The 15,827-nt window shown below is 42.7% G+C and overlaps 1 protein-coding gene across 2 annotated transcripts in view; it reads right to left on the bottom strand.

The window, feature by feature from the left end:
- LOC124861669 (rho GTPase-activating protein 20-like) overlaps window positions 1-15,827 on the bottom strand; it is a 24,037-nt gene extending 8,210 nt beyond the window's left edge. The window contains exons 1-10 of one of the 2 annotated variants that reach the window (XM_047355564.1): window positions 15,533-15,827; window positions 10,505-10,590; window positions 3,847-4,020; window positions 3,611-3,760; window positions 1,689-1,730; window positions 1,484-1,598; window positions 1,314-1,391; window positions 973-1,039; window positions 428-613; window positions 166-338 (exon numbers count right to left, since the gene is read on the bottom strand). In XM_047355564.1, coding sequence (XP_047211520.1) covers window positions 166-338; window positions 428-613; window positions 973-1,039; window positions 1,314-1,391; window positions 1,484-1,598; window positions 1,689-1,730; window positions 3,611-3,760; window positions 3,847-4,020; window positions 10,505-10,590; window positions 15,533-15,601 — 1,140 coding nt within the window. In that variant the 5' untranslated portion in view covers window positions 15,602-15,827. The remainder of the gene's footprint in view (window positions 1-165; window positions 339-427; window positions 614-972; window positions 1,040-1,313; window positions 1,392-1,483; window positions 1,599-1,688; window positions 1,731-3,610; window positions 3,761-3,846; window positions 4,021-10,504; window positions 10,591-15,532) is intronic. The other variant, XM_047355565.1, reaches the window with a different exon arrangement.

Genomic DNA, 15,827 nt, shown 5'->3' with positions numbered 1-15,827 from the left:
ACAGTTGAGGATGTGTGATGCTGTGGACCTGTTAACAATGGTTAAAATGAACTAACCTTAAAGGTTGGATTTCTTTACATTTTTCAGTTTGACATTATGTAAGGTTTACCAGGTGTACCAGTAGTACTGAAGGCACTGTATGTGTTCATCAGAGGTGCCACTAACCATGACAGGCTTGGGCAGGGCGTCCTCCACACAGATGGAGCTGAGCGGCTGACCAAACAAGCAGCCTCGAGCAGCTCCGGCCAGCGACATCTCATTAAGGTGAGATGAGGAGCCTCTCCAGAAGGCCCAGGTGATGAGCGAATGCCTCCTTTTGAATGACTTCTGGGAGAAATCTGAAGCAAGGGCAACGTTCCAGAAAGCATGAGGAACGTTTTCTTTATTTCTACAAACAACCCAGAGGAAGTAGAAAACCACACTTTACCTGCTGATAGGTGCTGCTGAGGTGGTTCCACAGGGCGAGGCTTTAGGATAAACTGACACTGCTTGTACACCTGCATCTGCATGGCCATCTGTCTGTCTGCAGGTGGCGCTGCAACGTCCCGGCCTCCTCCATGAACCGCCGAGTTTCTCACATGACTCATCTGGATACTGAAGGGATACTCGTGACCTGAGACGAGGAGATGGCAGAACTCCTTCAGTAAACGTATAATATAAAACATCAACAGTCCTCTTCTCTCCCCTGAAGCTCAGTCACACTTTACTGTGACTGAATGGGACTAGTGTGGGCTCCTCTGATACAGAAAGAGATGGAGGTCAAATGATGCAGAGCCTTGCAAGAGTATCAACTGGTACATGTTACAACCTCATACTTCTATGTATTTAATTGGGATTTCAGAGTAAAGGGACGAAATGATGTATCCCAGTAATGGGACATTTCCATAAAAGTCATACTAGTATACATGTTATTTGAGAAAAAAAAAAACTTCCAGGCATGAGCAGAAACCACTAGCACAGTTTGTAGCTCACCAATGAGAGGATAAGGTGTGTTGTCTCTCTTGGAGATGACCCACAGCTGGAAGTCTTTGACATTTCCCTGAGAACAACAGATAAACTGTGAGGAAAAACAGATATTTTAGGAGGCTAAGGTGCAACAAATAATCGCATTCTGTCTGCTCACAAATGGGTTGCCAGACTGATACGTGACTACAGGGCTTGTAAGAGAAACATGCTTTCTGTTCAATTCTGCGTGTCTTTTTAGGCTGCTGGGGAGAAACTGTGATGTCTTTTGCCTGAACTGCATCTGTAAATATGAACAAACCAACTACAATGTTCCTCCAGGACGTGGAGGATTCTCCTGGTTTACTCACGATAATGCCGAACTGCTGCAGGGCCAGACGGATCACTTCATTGGCTGAATCCCAGTTGCTGACAGGAAGGGTCTTGGTCTGATCAGAGAGGTCAGCAGACATACAGAATACTAAGACAGAGGATCAATGAGGCGTAACGTTCTGGTGCCAACATCTTGAATCAAACTCACAACAGCAAAAGTATTCAGTCCCTTCCCGTACACTCTCAGAGGGATGGTTTTAGGCTCTTCCTTCTCTTTCTCTTCCTTTATCCGACTGCAGAGACATACACAAACAGGCTGGATGCTGAAAATGACAATTTGTGTTGGTCTATGACATAAAAACCTAGAAAATATACTGTTGGAAAATGTCAAGGGATGTTCAAGGGTAGTTTACCTCTTAAGGAGGGAGCGCCACCTCTCCTTCTGGTCAGCTGAGCTGGAAGGAAGCATGAAGATTGATGAACATAACAGTGACAATTTAGACATATCAGCAGGTTTACACAGAAGAAATCATTGTACAAGAAAGAACCTCTGTGGTTTTAAATATTAGAATTGGGTGCACAAAATTTAGTCAAAATGATACCTAGAGACTCAAATATATATATGTACACCCCACCAATACTTGGGTAAATTTCCACCTTCAAATGAACTGCTATATGCCTGACAGCAGGGCATAATTTGACGTTAAAGCCAGACAATGCTCTTAAACATCAAAACTGGAACCCCCTGCAGTTTGCCTACAGAGCCAACAGGTCTGTAGATGATGCAGTCAACCTAGCCCTTCACTTCATCCTCCGGCACCTGGACTCCACAGGAACCTATGCCAGGATCCTGTTTGTGGATTTCAGCTCTGCCTTCAACACCATCGTCCCAGCTCTGCTCCAGGAGAAGCTCTCCCAGCTGAGTGTGCCCGACTCCACCTGCAGGTGGATCACTGACTTCCTGTCTGACAGGAAGCAGCGCGTGAGGCTGGGGAAGCACGTCTCTGACTCCCTGACCATCAGCACCGGTTCCCCCCAAGGCTGTGTTCTCTCTCCTCTGCTCTTCTCCCTGTACACCAACAGCTGCACCTCCAGTCACCAGTCTGTCAAGCTTCTGAAGTTTGCGGACGACACCACCCTGATCGGACTCATCTCTGATGGTGACGAGTCCGCGTACAGATGGGAAGTGGACCATCTGTTGGACTGGTGCAGCCAGAACAACCTTGAGCTCAACGCTCTAAAGACAGTGGAGATGGTTGTGAACTTCAGGCAGAACCCAGCCCCACCTGCCCCCATCACCCTCTGTGACTCCACAATTGACACTGTGGAATCTTTCCGCTTCCTGGGAACCATCATCTCCCAGGATCTCAAGTGGGAGCCAAACATCAGCTCCCTCATCAAGAAAGCCCAGCAGAGGATGTTCTTCCTGCGGCAGCTGAAGAAATTCAACCTGCCAAAGACTATGATGGTGCACTTCTACACAGCCATCATTGAGTCCATCCTCACCTCCTCCATCACCATCTGGTACGCCGCTGCTACAGCCAAGGATAAGGGCAGGCTGCAGCGTGTCATTCGGTCTGCTGAGAAGGTGATTGGCTGCAGTCTACTGTCGCTCCAGGAACTGTACACCTCCAGGACCCTGAAGCGGGCAGGGAAGATTCTGGCTGATCCCTCCCACCCCGGTCACAGACTCTTTGAGACTCTCCCCTCTGGCAGGAGGCTGCGGTCCATCCGGACCAAAACCTCACGCCACAAGAACAGTTTTTTCCCATCTGCCACCAGCCTGGTTAACAAAGCCCGGAAACCACCCTGACACTCTCCCTTTCCCCCACACCCCCCCTTTTTTTGCTGACAGGACACCTGTAACCTGTAACTCTATGCGTTACATTAACGCTCAGCTTGGACTCCTGCTTACTTGCACTGCTTTACTTGCACAATGATCACCTGCACTGTTGTATTGCTCTTGCATCTTATACTGCTCTACATTTACTCTCACTCACTTAAAACTGTGCACATATATTTATATTATATTGTAGATATGTTTGTACTGTTTAATTTGTACTGTATTGCACCGACTACGCCAAAACAAATTCCTTGTATGTCCAAAAACGTACTTGGCAATAAAGCTTTTCTGATTCTGATTCTGATTCTGATACAGTAGACGATCATTAACCTCAACCCCTATTGAAAATGTATAGATTGCCCTTAAAAGCAAAAAACTCAGGTAATTCAGACAGAGCTAAGCTCAGAGTTCCTCTGTTTGTGATCCTCCATGTAATCTGTGTTGACACAATAAATGTGTGGATTATTGGTTTTCAGTGTAAATGTGTGTTACCTAAACATAGCGACACAGTTCCAGGTGGGCCAGCCCATGACGAAGCTCTGCTCCGGGTTTGTGCTTCCCTCACACACCTCATCCATACAGCCTGCCGTCCACATCTCACACACACACACCTGGGCTTTCTGCTTGAAGTTGTTGGCTGACCTGGAGACAGAGTTGTCACACACACACACTGACTGATGCAACAAAACACACAAAGACAAAAATGCACACTAGTTGTTGGTGCTTACTTGGCTTTGGCAATCACCAGAACGTCACTGAACAAGAAGAGATGCCTGTCCTGGGTCTGCATGCCTGTCTTCAACTGGGCGTGTCCGTAGAGGAGGAAGAACCGCTCAGAGCCGGTCAGAAAGGACTGGACTAACGGACAGGTTTCTGGACATGCAGGAACCAGGAAACTTTCTCTGGAATTGAAACAAATAGAAACAGATGATCCAATCCCCCTCAGGGACGACACTTGGACTCTGTATAGTGTAAAAAGAGGAGCTTTTTCCTCTGAACTATAAAACTGCCCTTCAGATTTCCTCATATAAAACCCTCCACTGAAGAAGTCTTAACACTGCAGGTAACACATTTAACTTCTGTGGCGTAAAACAGGCAGAGATATGCAACTGAAGTTAAAAGGATAAAGGCTGGGGCTGCGCTAAAGGTTAGAACCTACAAGGGTTGGACAATGAAACTGAAACACCTGTCATTTTAGTGTGGGAGGTTTCATGGCTAAATTGGACCAGCCTGGTAGCCAGTCTTCATTGATTGCACATTGCACCACTAAGAGCAGAGTGTGAAGGTTCAATTAGCAGGGTAAGAGCACAGTTTTGCTCAAAATATTGAAATGCACACAACATTATGAATGACATACCAGAGTTCAAAAGAGGACAAATTGTTGGTGCACATCTTGCTGGCGCATCTGTGACCAAGACAGCAAGTTTTTGTGATGTATCAAGAGCCACATTATCCAGGGTAATGTCAGCATACCACCAAGAAGGATGAACCACATCTAACAGGATTAACTGTGGACGCAAGAGGAAGCTGTCTGAAAGGGATGTTCGGGTTCTAACCCGGATTGTATCCAAAAAACAAAACCACGGCTGCCCAAATCATGGCAGAATTAAATGTGCACCTCAACTCTCCTGTTTCCACCAGAACTGTCCATCAGGAGCTCCACAGGGTCAATATACACGGCCGGGCTGCTATAGCCAAACCTTTGGTCACTCAAGCCAATGCCAAACGTTGGTTTCAATGGTGCAAGGAGCGCAAATCTTGGGCTGTGGACAATGTGAAACATGTATTGTTCTCTGATGAGTCCACCTTTACTGTTTTCCCCACATCCGAGAGAGTTACGGTGTCGAGAAGCCCCAAAGAAGCGTACCACCCAGACTGTTGGATGCCCAGAGTGAAGCATGGGGGTGGATCAGTGATGGTTTGGGCTGCCATATCATGGCATTCCCTTGGCCCAATACTTGTGCTAGATGGGCGCATCACTGCCAAGGACTACCGAACCATTCTTGAGGACCATGTGCATCCAATGGTTCAAACATTGTATCCTGAAGGCGGTGCCGTGTATCAGGATGACAATGCACCAATACACACAGTAAGACTGGTGAAAGATTGGTTTGATGAACATGAACGTGAAGTTGAACATCTCCCATGGCCTGCACAGTCACCAGATCTAAATATTATTGAGCCACTTTGGGGTGTTTTGGAGGAGCGAGTCAGGAAACGTTTTCCTCCACCAGTATCACGTAGTGACCTGGCCACTATCCTGCAAGAAGAATGGCTTAAAATCCCTCTGACCACTGTGCAGGACTTGTATATGTCATTCCCAAGACGAATTGACGCTGTATTGGCCGCAAAAGGAGGCCCTACACCATACTAATAAATCATTGTGGTCTAAAACCAGGTGTTTCAGTTTCATTGTCCAACCCCTGTATGTGCAAACAACATTAAAAAGGTGCCCTTTGGTTAAACCCATGTAACCACAGACTCTCGGATCGGATCTGTCCAGTTCTGGTAAGCAACATGACTGCCGCATAACGCTGTGCAGCAGCTTACTCACTGCTTTCATTTACAGCCATGGTAAATAGAAAGTACACCTACTTTCAATTCTATAGAAGAGATAACTGTTGTCTGGACATTACCACGTTCTGAAATGATTTAAATCTCAAATAAAGTCCACAAAGCTAAATGGAAATGCTGTGGGTTAAAATCTAAGTACACAATATGATTTAATCGGTGTAGAACCACCTTTATCAGCAGTGATTTGAGTTAGAGTTCAAGTTCAACTCCAAAACAAGCCCACACCTTTACCCCTCCACCACCGTGCTTGACAGCTGGCATAAACTACTGATATATTGTTTGGCAGAGCACATTATGGACAAACATCTACTGTGGTGTAATTTGTCTGAACATTGTTACAGAAGTGTGGGCATCATTCAGATGCAAGTTTACAAACCCGAGTCGTGCTGTCAAATTAGTTTAAAAAAAAGTTTTTCTCTGTTAGTCCTTCCAAACAAGCCATACTTTTTTCATAAATTTAACACACTAAATGAGGCCTGCAGGATCTGACATGGAGCTCTTGGGTTTTTAGAATCTCTTTGGGCATTGCCTGACCTTTTGGTACATTTACTGGGGTGTCCAAACCCACAGTGGGTGAAAGATTTGCTTTCCTAGAAATTTCATTCCAAGTTGTAAGAAGAGACCATGAGGAACCAACTACATATTCACACTAATGTGTTTTGGTTTGTGGCCTTCATTGGGGTCATTTGGATGTTAGGCCCATATCTTTCTGCGCTTGGTTAAGACAATAATTGGCCAACATTGAAAAGCCATTAAAAGATGTTCACAGATGTCCAGTGTTTGAGGTGATCTATTTCATCCAGGCTCAAAGAGGGTAAGTAAATTGGCCTGATGCTGATGAAATATCAGGAGTTTTAAATATGACAAAGCAGTGAGTCTTCATCAGATGTCTTCCAAATATGAGGACCTCGTTTGGCCTGAATGGACCCTTTTTTTCCAATAAGTAGTAAAGGGCCGGTTACAGCCTGGTGCTGCACGCTGCTGGTAAGCTGGCTTTAAGAAAGCCGCTACGCTTTTACAGTTTCTCTCAAAAACTGACAAATTTAGGTGTTTAGAAATATTTCTGGTTGTGAAACCAACATAGCACCACCACTCGCTCCTATCAAAGCGAGGCACTTACTGTTGGTTAGGTAGCCATCTGCAGGCTGGTTGCTCGAACACATTGCCTGACTAATGAACCAACTAAGCTTGTTAAAAAGAAACAACAGCGGAACTATTCTACTAAACAGACATGCTTACTACTAAATTTAGCAGGTTTTTATTTTAGCTTAAAGTGCCTGTGACATCAAATTTTCATGATAAATCCAAATGTATTTAAAGTCAGCTTTCATTAATTAAACATTAAATGCACCAAATGAAGCAAACAGAGAAAGCTTCGCTGCACTCATTGTACTCACCCATTGCAGAACAAAACACATGAAAATATCTGGATGCATAAAACAAAAAATGAATCAGTTTAACTGGTTTAGCTTCCACAGAATGGGTTGTTTTGGACTTGCTACCGCATTTAGCACTGGCTTTTATTGATCTGCGTATGGTTCTTGGAGCTCCTCCAGGCTTCGCAGGGGACCGGACTGGACCAAATCAGATGCAGTGTAAATCCAGGGTTACAGTAAATAAGTCACTGAGTGACACAACCCGAGGCGAAGCTGAGCAGCATGGAGCAGCAGCAGCAGACACGAGAGATGATTTAAGATCCGAAGACACTACCTGGTGTCATTTTATTTAACTTTATATTAGAATCTTTAGAGAAACATTGATTTAAATATATTGTATGTGCATGTAATTTATCTTGTTTTATTAACAATAAATTCGGAATATTATTAATAAAAAATAAAAATTTTGGATTATTAACAATAACTGATGATATCTAAATATACTTTGGCAACAAGGAAATGTTTTACCAGCTGAGCCTTGATCCATTTAGCAACAGCTATCTTTTCCCATCAGATGCTGCAAACAGCGTGGCTATAGAATCTGCTGCAACACGTTCCTTCATCTGTAAAAAATCCCGACCTCTGACATAGTTTGTCATGTGAATTCAGAGGTTTCTTGTTCGAAGCAGTTTGCCGAAAAGTCCTCCGATCAAAACTGGCTGTGCTTGGTGGGACCAGCCCATCCGACCCTCCTTAGTTTTCCAGCACTGATCCAGGCAGCTCTGATCCTCTTCACTTCAGGAAAGTAGTGCAGACTAACAGCTGTTGTTGTAGTACTGCTGCCTCCCCCAGCAATGCACTGTTTCACACTATTAATGCTGTTTTTAATGCAACTTGGCAACTTGATAAACCTGAACCGTTTATCATTGATGTTCACACAATGAATGACTGGAGACCTCCCCTTTGACATCATTTCTGGCCGACTTTGGACTTGCAAAATATGCTTCTTTTATCACGTCGTTAATGCAAATATAAGGTCAATTACTGCCCAATTCCTACAATATTAAGATGTTTTCTTCAATTTCTGCATTTGTGGCAAAAGCGTGTCACAGCCACTTTAACTCTAGGAGCTGACAACACTCTTTGGAGTGAAAGTTGTTTTTAAGGGACTCAAAGTTTGGTATTCTTCAGTAACAGTAAAGGAGCAAAGAAGTCATTTAAAAGGAAACCATATTTTCTGTGACATATTGAGGTTTATTCAGGCTGTGAGAGAGAGAGCAAGATTTTCAGCAGATAACAAGAAGATTTTACCCTCCATCTGTCATGGAATGTGCTGGATATGGAAATGATGGCAGCTTTTTGGAAATATCTGCATTAAAGTGAGGATCTACATTTTCTATGGAATAAATAGTATGTTAGCCAGTATCTAACATGATGCCAAACAGCTAAAGCGAAAAAAACAAAAACAAAAACAGATATCGGAAATCAGAAAACAAATCTGATTGGTGCATCTCTAAATAAAAAACAGCCCATGTCTAGTGTAGTCCCTGTTAAATTAAAATAGGTAATGGGGTTTAAGCATTTAGCCTAATGCTTAGCAATGACAAATATTAATAAACTCATTCACATAACAAATCAGTAGAATCAGCTGAAATTCACTGAAGAGATTTAACCCAACATCTCTGGTCTTTAGTTGGTTAATGTTCTTCAGAAATGTGTGCCTCTCCCCCAATAGGAGCTTTTTAATTAGGTTACTTATTCTTCACTTTCCCAGTCCATATGTCCAAAGGCACACTATTAATAGGCGCCTGATCCTTGGATAAGTTTGTCAACAGCAGGATTATCAATTAGAGTGGATCTAACACTGAGAGGTGTGGCACAGTCATTTCAAACTCTGCACGTTTGTGAGAGTCTTAAGCAAAGTACAAGGGTTGGACAATGAAACTGAAACACGTGTCATTTTAGTGTGGGAGGTTTCATGGCTAAATTGGACCAGCCTGGTAACCAGTCTTCATTGATTGCACATTGTACCAGTAAAAGCAGAGTGTGAAGGTTCAATTAGCAGGGTAAGAGCACAGTTTTGCTCAAAATATTGAAATGCACACAACATTATGGGTGACATACCAGAGTTCAAAAGAGGACAAATTGTTGGTGCACGTCTTGCTGGCGCATCTGTGACCAAGACAGCAAGTCTTTGTGATGTATCAAGAGCCACGGTATCCAGGGTAATGTCAGCATACCACCAAGAAGGATGAACCACATCCAACAGGATTAACTGTGGACCCAAGAGGAAGCTGTCTGAAAGGGATGTTCGGGTTCTAACCCGGATTGTATCCAAAAAACATAAAACCATGGCTGCCCAAATCATGGCAGAATTAAATGTGCACCTCAACTCTCCTGTTTCCACCAGAACTGTCCGTCGGGAGCTCCACAGGGTCAATATACACGGCCGGGCTGCTATAGCCAAACCTTTGGTCACTCATGCCAATGCCAAACGTCGGTTTCAATGGTGCAAGGAGCGCAAATATTGGGCTGTGGACAATGTGAAACATGTATTGTTCTCTGATGAGTCCACCTTTACTGTTTTCCTCACATCCGAGAGAGTTACGGTGTCGAGAAGCCCCAAAGAAGCGTACCACCCAGACTGTTGCATGCCCAGAGTGAAGCATGGGGGTGGATCATTGATGGTTTGGGCTGCCATATCATGGCATTCCCTTGGCCCAATACTTGTACTAGATGGGCACGTCACTGCCAAGGACTACCGAACCATTCTTGAGGACCATGTGCATCCAATGGTTCAAACATTGTATCCTGAAGGCGGTGCTGTGTATCAGGATGACAATGCACCAATACACACAGCAAGACTGGTGAAAGATTGGTTTGATGAACATGAACGTGAAGTTGAACATCTCCCATGGCCTGCACAGTCACCAGATCTAAATATTATTGAGCCACTTTGGGGTGTTTTGGAGGAGCGAGTCAGGAAACGTTTTCCTCCACCAGTATCACGTAGTGACCTGGCCACTATCCTGCAAGAAGAATGGCTTAAATCCCTCTGACCACTGTGCAGGACTTGTATATGTCATTCCCAAGACGAATTGACGCTGTATTGGCTGCAAAAAGAGGCCCTACACCATACTAATAAATTATTGTGGTCTAAAACCAGGTGTTTCAGTTTCATTGTCCAACCCCTGTAGTATGAACATGTAATACTATGAAATCAGTTCAGTTCTGAAAGTGGCCTTATCTGTAGGAAAGCAAGCCAGATGTCTGGAGATATCATCATCCCCTACTGTAAGACGCTCCACAATTCAGTTCATCAACAGCTCTGATCTAAACCAGAAGACTGGTGTAAAGACTGACTTTCTTTCTTCTTTCACATAAACTTTATGTACCAAGTACAGGATTGAAGCACACTAGATGATTCTGACAGTACCTGGTCAGGGTTTTGGACCTGGTGAGAGCCTTGGTGATGACCTGCGACGGGGCGGACTGACGGCGGTAACTCTGAAACTTCATTCGCTAAAAACAAACAAACAAAAAGGTGTCAAACAGAGAGGAATGGCTGGCAGATACAAAATATTGTTCACCTTGTGAGACATATTTTCTAACTCCTAAGCAATCAGGAAGTTCTATGCTTCATTTTTCTTTCCATAGAAGGTATGCCTGCCTCAATGCTTTTGTGTTTGGCTGTGTTTCTCCTGGAGCTACTCCTCCCATCAACTCTGTACTCTTTATTTTGATTAGAAAGTATTTCAGCCCCACTTTTTCATCCTACAGCTTTATTTGTCTCTTAGAGCTAATAGTCCCATCAACTTTGCATACTTTTTTAGTGTATTTTTATAGAAAGTACTCTAGGCCCAGTCCTTTTGTGTTTAGCTTTTTTCTCTCCAGAAGTTTTTGCTGCCATCAACTCTGTTTACATTTTCTCTTTCGCTGTTAGAAAGTACTTCTTGACCAGTGCTTCATTGTTCAGCAGTGTTCCTCTTCTGGAATTACTGATGCTCTGAACAGTTCTTTTTTTTCCATAGAGGGTACTCCTTCAACTGTTTTGGTGTTGTCTCTAGTTCGGTTTCCTTCCTCTCAACAATCCAATGCAGCTGTATATACAAACACCAGTTCTGCTAGAGGTTTTCCCCGTGTTAAAATGAAGTGGTTCTTCTCCACTGTCACCCCAGGAGTAAGGACTGCTGCTAAGTCAATGTTTCATCTCGGCTTCCTTAAGTAACATTTTAGCCATGTTTCATTATATACGATGAACGGAATTTGACTGTTCTGTATTATTAGCAATAAATTAGACTTTAGATAAAAGTAAATTTGACAACAAAGTATCTTTGAATTGAATTGAACATGATTGGATTGTACTGGCATGAATGGAAATGATTACATTCAAAATAGATGGTTTGGCCCCATATAATTTAATAATAATTTGACTTGTTTGCTTTGTTAAGTGCTTCGACATTTTATTTAATTTTTTAGAAAAGCATGAATTGAAAAGAGATCAAGTTTTTTTGCAAAATTTTACCTTGGTGTAATAAATGTATTGTTTTTCATTTCACAAAAAGCTAAAAAACAAGCAATCTGATTTAACTTTCATAATTTATATATTTCCAAATCATTGCTGTGCTGAAGCCCAGCTGCTGTTGCTTGCTGTCATATTGGTATCCTATTATCTTCATGCCCCCACAGGGATCAATAAGTTTCATTTAATCTAATTGTGAAAGGATTTGTGAGACTAAAGCAGGGGAACAAACAGCCATTACATAACATAGACCTTTTCATTGTATGTCAGATTAACCCACTTGGTGGCGATCACCTGATGCAGGACTGATTCACAGTGCCTTGGAAAAGTATTCACCCCCTCTTGACCATTTCCACGTTTTTGCCACATTACAACCACGAACTTCAAATAGTTTTCTTTGGATTTTATTTCACAGATCAACACAACATGAAAGGAAAATGATACATGGTTTTCACCATTTTATACAAATATAAGTCTGAAAAGTGTGGCAAGCTTTGGGATCCAGCCTCCTTTACTGTGCTACTTCTAAATAAAACCCAATGCAACCAACTGCCTTCTGAAGTCACCAAATGTGTAATTCGAGCGTAATTTAATCCGAGTTTAAGAATAGATGTTCTGCGAAGTTCTCAGAGGTTTGTTTGAGAACATCAGTGACCAAACAGCATCATGAAGACCAAGGAACACAGGGAACAGATCAGAGACAAAGTTGTTCAGAGATCTGTTCAATACATCATCTGAAAATGGAAAACAACAGGGATGCATAACCTGACATTAAGATCCACCTAAACTGACAGGCCGGGCAAGCAGAGCAATAATCAGAGAAGGAGCCAAAAGGGAGTTGGTAACTCGGGGGGAGCTGCAGAGATCCACATCTCAGGTGGAAAACTCTGTTGATAGGACAACCATTAGTGGTGACTTTCTTGGAAGAGAGGCTGGAAGAGAGCCGTAAAATGTCCAGTTTAAGATAGGCCACGTAGAAGACACCGAAACCAAGGTCCAACTTTTCAGCCTACATGCAAAACACGATGTGTACCAGAACACAAGTATGGCACATCAACCTACATGTCATCCCTACAGTGAAACATAATGTTGGCAGCATCATGCTGTGGAGCTGCTTCATTTCAACAGGGAACTTGGTCAGAGTTGATGGGAAGATGGATGGAGCATGGAAGGATTTAGATGAGTTTTTCTCAACCCTGGTTCTCAGGACCCTGCATGTTTAAGTTGTTTCCCTGCTGCCGCACGCCTAACTTAAATAAATGGATGATTAACTTCTGCAGCACTTGATGGCATGCTGAGGAGGTAATGCAATCATTTGAATCAGGTGTGCTAAAACAGACAGATCAAATCATATTTGTGTTTTAGTGGCCCAGTCAAAGTCCATACCTCAATCCCATTGAGAATCTGTGGTAAGACTTGAAAATTTGTGTTCACAATCGCTCTCTATCTAATCTGAATGAGCTTGAGCTATTACACAAAGAAGAACGTACAAAAATTAGTTTTTAGATGGCAAAGCTGCTAGAGTCATACTACAAAAGAGTTGCAGATGGAACTGGAATTAATGGGGAGTCTACGAAGTATTGACTCAGAAATACATGCCCCAGTTTTCAGATTTGATTTTTTATTCAAAAGCCATGTATTATTTTCCTTCCAATTTCCGTTGGCCTAACACATAAAATCCCAATAAAATTAATACGAGTTTGTGGTCTTAATGTGACAATATGTGGAAAAGATCAAAGGATGTACATACTTTTGCAAGGCGGTGACATTTCAGAGCACCCATGACGATGACCGTTTTGGATTGTGGTAGTGGAGAAAAATCTGGGTCTAGACTGGATACACAGCACAGATTACAACATATTTGGGTCAGACTGTTATTTCATATGATAGCTGAACCTGGAAGGTTTAAGAAGTTTAACTTTGAAGGTTTCTTGCTTTAACTGAGTATCGCTAGTTTATTTAAGCGTTCTAGCAGCTCTAAACACCAACTCTACCCTGTATATAAGCAGCCAACTCTGCATATTTACATTCAGTTTAGTGTTTCAATGAGCACAATTAAAAGCCAGGTGAAAGGAACGACTGTCCAACCGCATAGGAAAAGACAGAAAGTTGTGAACTCAGAACCAGTTACGTGGTAGCAGACTTATCTGCCAGCAGCTCTTGATCTCGCATCTACAAAAAGTCCACCATCAGACGACATACAGGGTCAATGGTAGATCATCAGTCTTCCTCAGTCCAAATACCAACAATCACATCCACACATTTCTGTCGTTTCAGTGTAACATCACTGATTTCACTTAGTCACAGACTGGTGAAACATTCCTAATGTTCCAGCCACAGCATCACAATGTTAGCTTTCAGAACTAAAAATACACCAAAAACCTTTCAGGGAGATGGTGATGCTCTGCTGCAGAGCTATTAACCAATTCTAGATCAGCTAGAAGTTCATCTAGATTGATTTTGTGAGGTTCATAAACAGAGGGACACATCCACCTACAGTGTCAGCCACGTTTATTGGCACCCTGTATAAAAAGCATTAAAATAAATTTACATATTATATTCATCTGAAAAGTTACCTGAATAGTTCAGAAAAATCCAACCTTTACCTATGGTTACTATGTTTTTCAGATTGATCAGATTGTAAATTTTTAATCAGTAATCCACAACTGTGTCACATCACACAGAAGCCCATTAATATAAGCCCCTCTTCAAAATGGGAAAGACAAGAAAACATGTGATTCAAGTGAGGCAGACGTGTTGATCTACATAAATTAGGAAGGGGCTACAAGAACTGAACTTTAAATTTACAACCAGAGCAATAATATAATTGCTTAAAGTAAATGAACGTGTGACAAGCAAGGGTGGAAGAGGATGCATATTTACCCTGCCACCATGTGCAGTGAGAAGGGTGTGAGTGTCATCTAGGGGTCACCAAGTGTCGTTAACAACCAAGAGACATTATCTGCAAGCCAACTGAATGTTTGGGGTGATGCCAGAATAAAGCCCTTTCTGACCAACCATTACAAACATAAACTTGTGGAGTTTGCTAAACTCTACTGGAAAATTTAACTGGAATCATGAGCTCTGCCCAGATGAGACTTTAGCAGCACACAGTCCAGTTGGATTTGGGGTGAAGCAAAGGATGATTGTTTAAAAGCAGCTCAAGGACAGGAGAGAATCTCCGATACTGTGGGCCTGGATGTCTTGAGAACGGTGCTAGAGTATACGTTATCATGAACTCTTTGAAATATTTGGATTTTTAAATAAAATCAGGTTAAATGAAATGGCTCTTCACTGGGTCTCTCAATGGGGTTATGATCCAGAACATGTTGCCAAGTTAACACACAAAGACAACTTCTTTCAATGGCCTTCTTGGCATCCAGACTAGAATCTTATAGAAAACGTGTGGTGAGCTGAGGTGAAGGGGGCATAAGAGAAGACCTGCTCGATTATGTGTAGGTCACATATTATGATGCTCTGAGGAATGAAAAAGGTGCAAATATCCTCAGAGGATAAGCAGATCCTGTCAGTGTTTGCTATCCAAACTCAACGCTGGTCATGGAAGTAAAATCGATGCAAAGTAAAAAAACATAAAAAAAACAACCTAACTTTATGTTCGCAATAGCATAAATTAAAGTTCGTGGGAAAAAGAAAAAGGGGAAACTGTTTAAATTATAAACTAAGAGTTTTTAGTCATAAAGTTACATTATGGTGCTACCTCCAAAGTATTAGCAACCCCCATCTAGCCAGCCCTGACGCAGTTTCCTAGAGGCGCCCCTGGCGTATCCGTGTTGAGGCTCACCAGAGCCAGGAATGCAGGCAGATGTAAGAACATTCATTCATGGCTGTGCGTCTGGAGCCAAGTGGCACCACAACCCAAAATATAAAACACAACATTTCAGATCTTGAGGTCTAGAAAATGAAAAACGGATGAAATCTCACCCGTTTGTTTTCCTGCTGCCCGCCCCGGGTGAGGCTGTCCTGCTGCTGTTGTGGAGACATGTTATCCATTCAGTCCCAACGTCTCAGTGTCCAGCTGTCCTCAGGTGACGCAGCGGAGAGAGAAATCCCATTAATAACCTCCGTGTCGGGAACGCGCAAGACATTTCAGCAGAAACCAGACAAAAACAAAACACACGTGGTGTGTGAGGAGCGAATCTGATGAACTCTATGAAGGTATTGGCAGAACCAGCTCTGTGTCCCAAAGCCAGTCATCAGTGAAAGGCTGAGCTGCGAC

The sequence above is a fragment of the Girardinichthys multiradiatus genome, chromosome 24, assembly GCF_021462225.1.
Source record: "Girardinichthys multiradiatus isolate DD_20200921_A chromosome 24, DD_fGirMul_XY1, whole genome shotgun sequence".
Classification (NCBI taxonomy): Eukaryota; Metazoa; Chordata; class Actinopteri; order Cyprinodontiformes; family Goodeidae; genus Girardinichthys; species Girardinichthys multiradiatus.
This window is presented reverse-complemented; position numbering and strand designations above follow the sequence as displayed.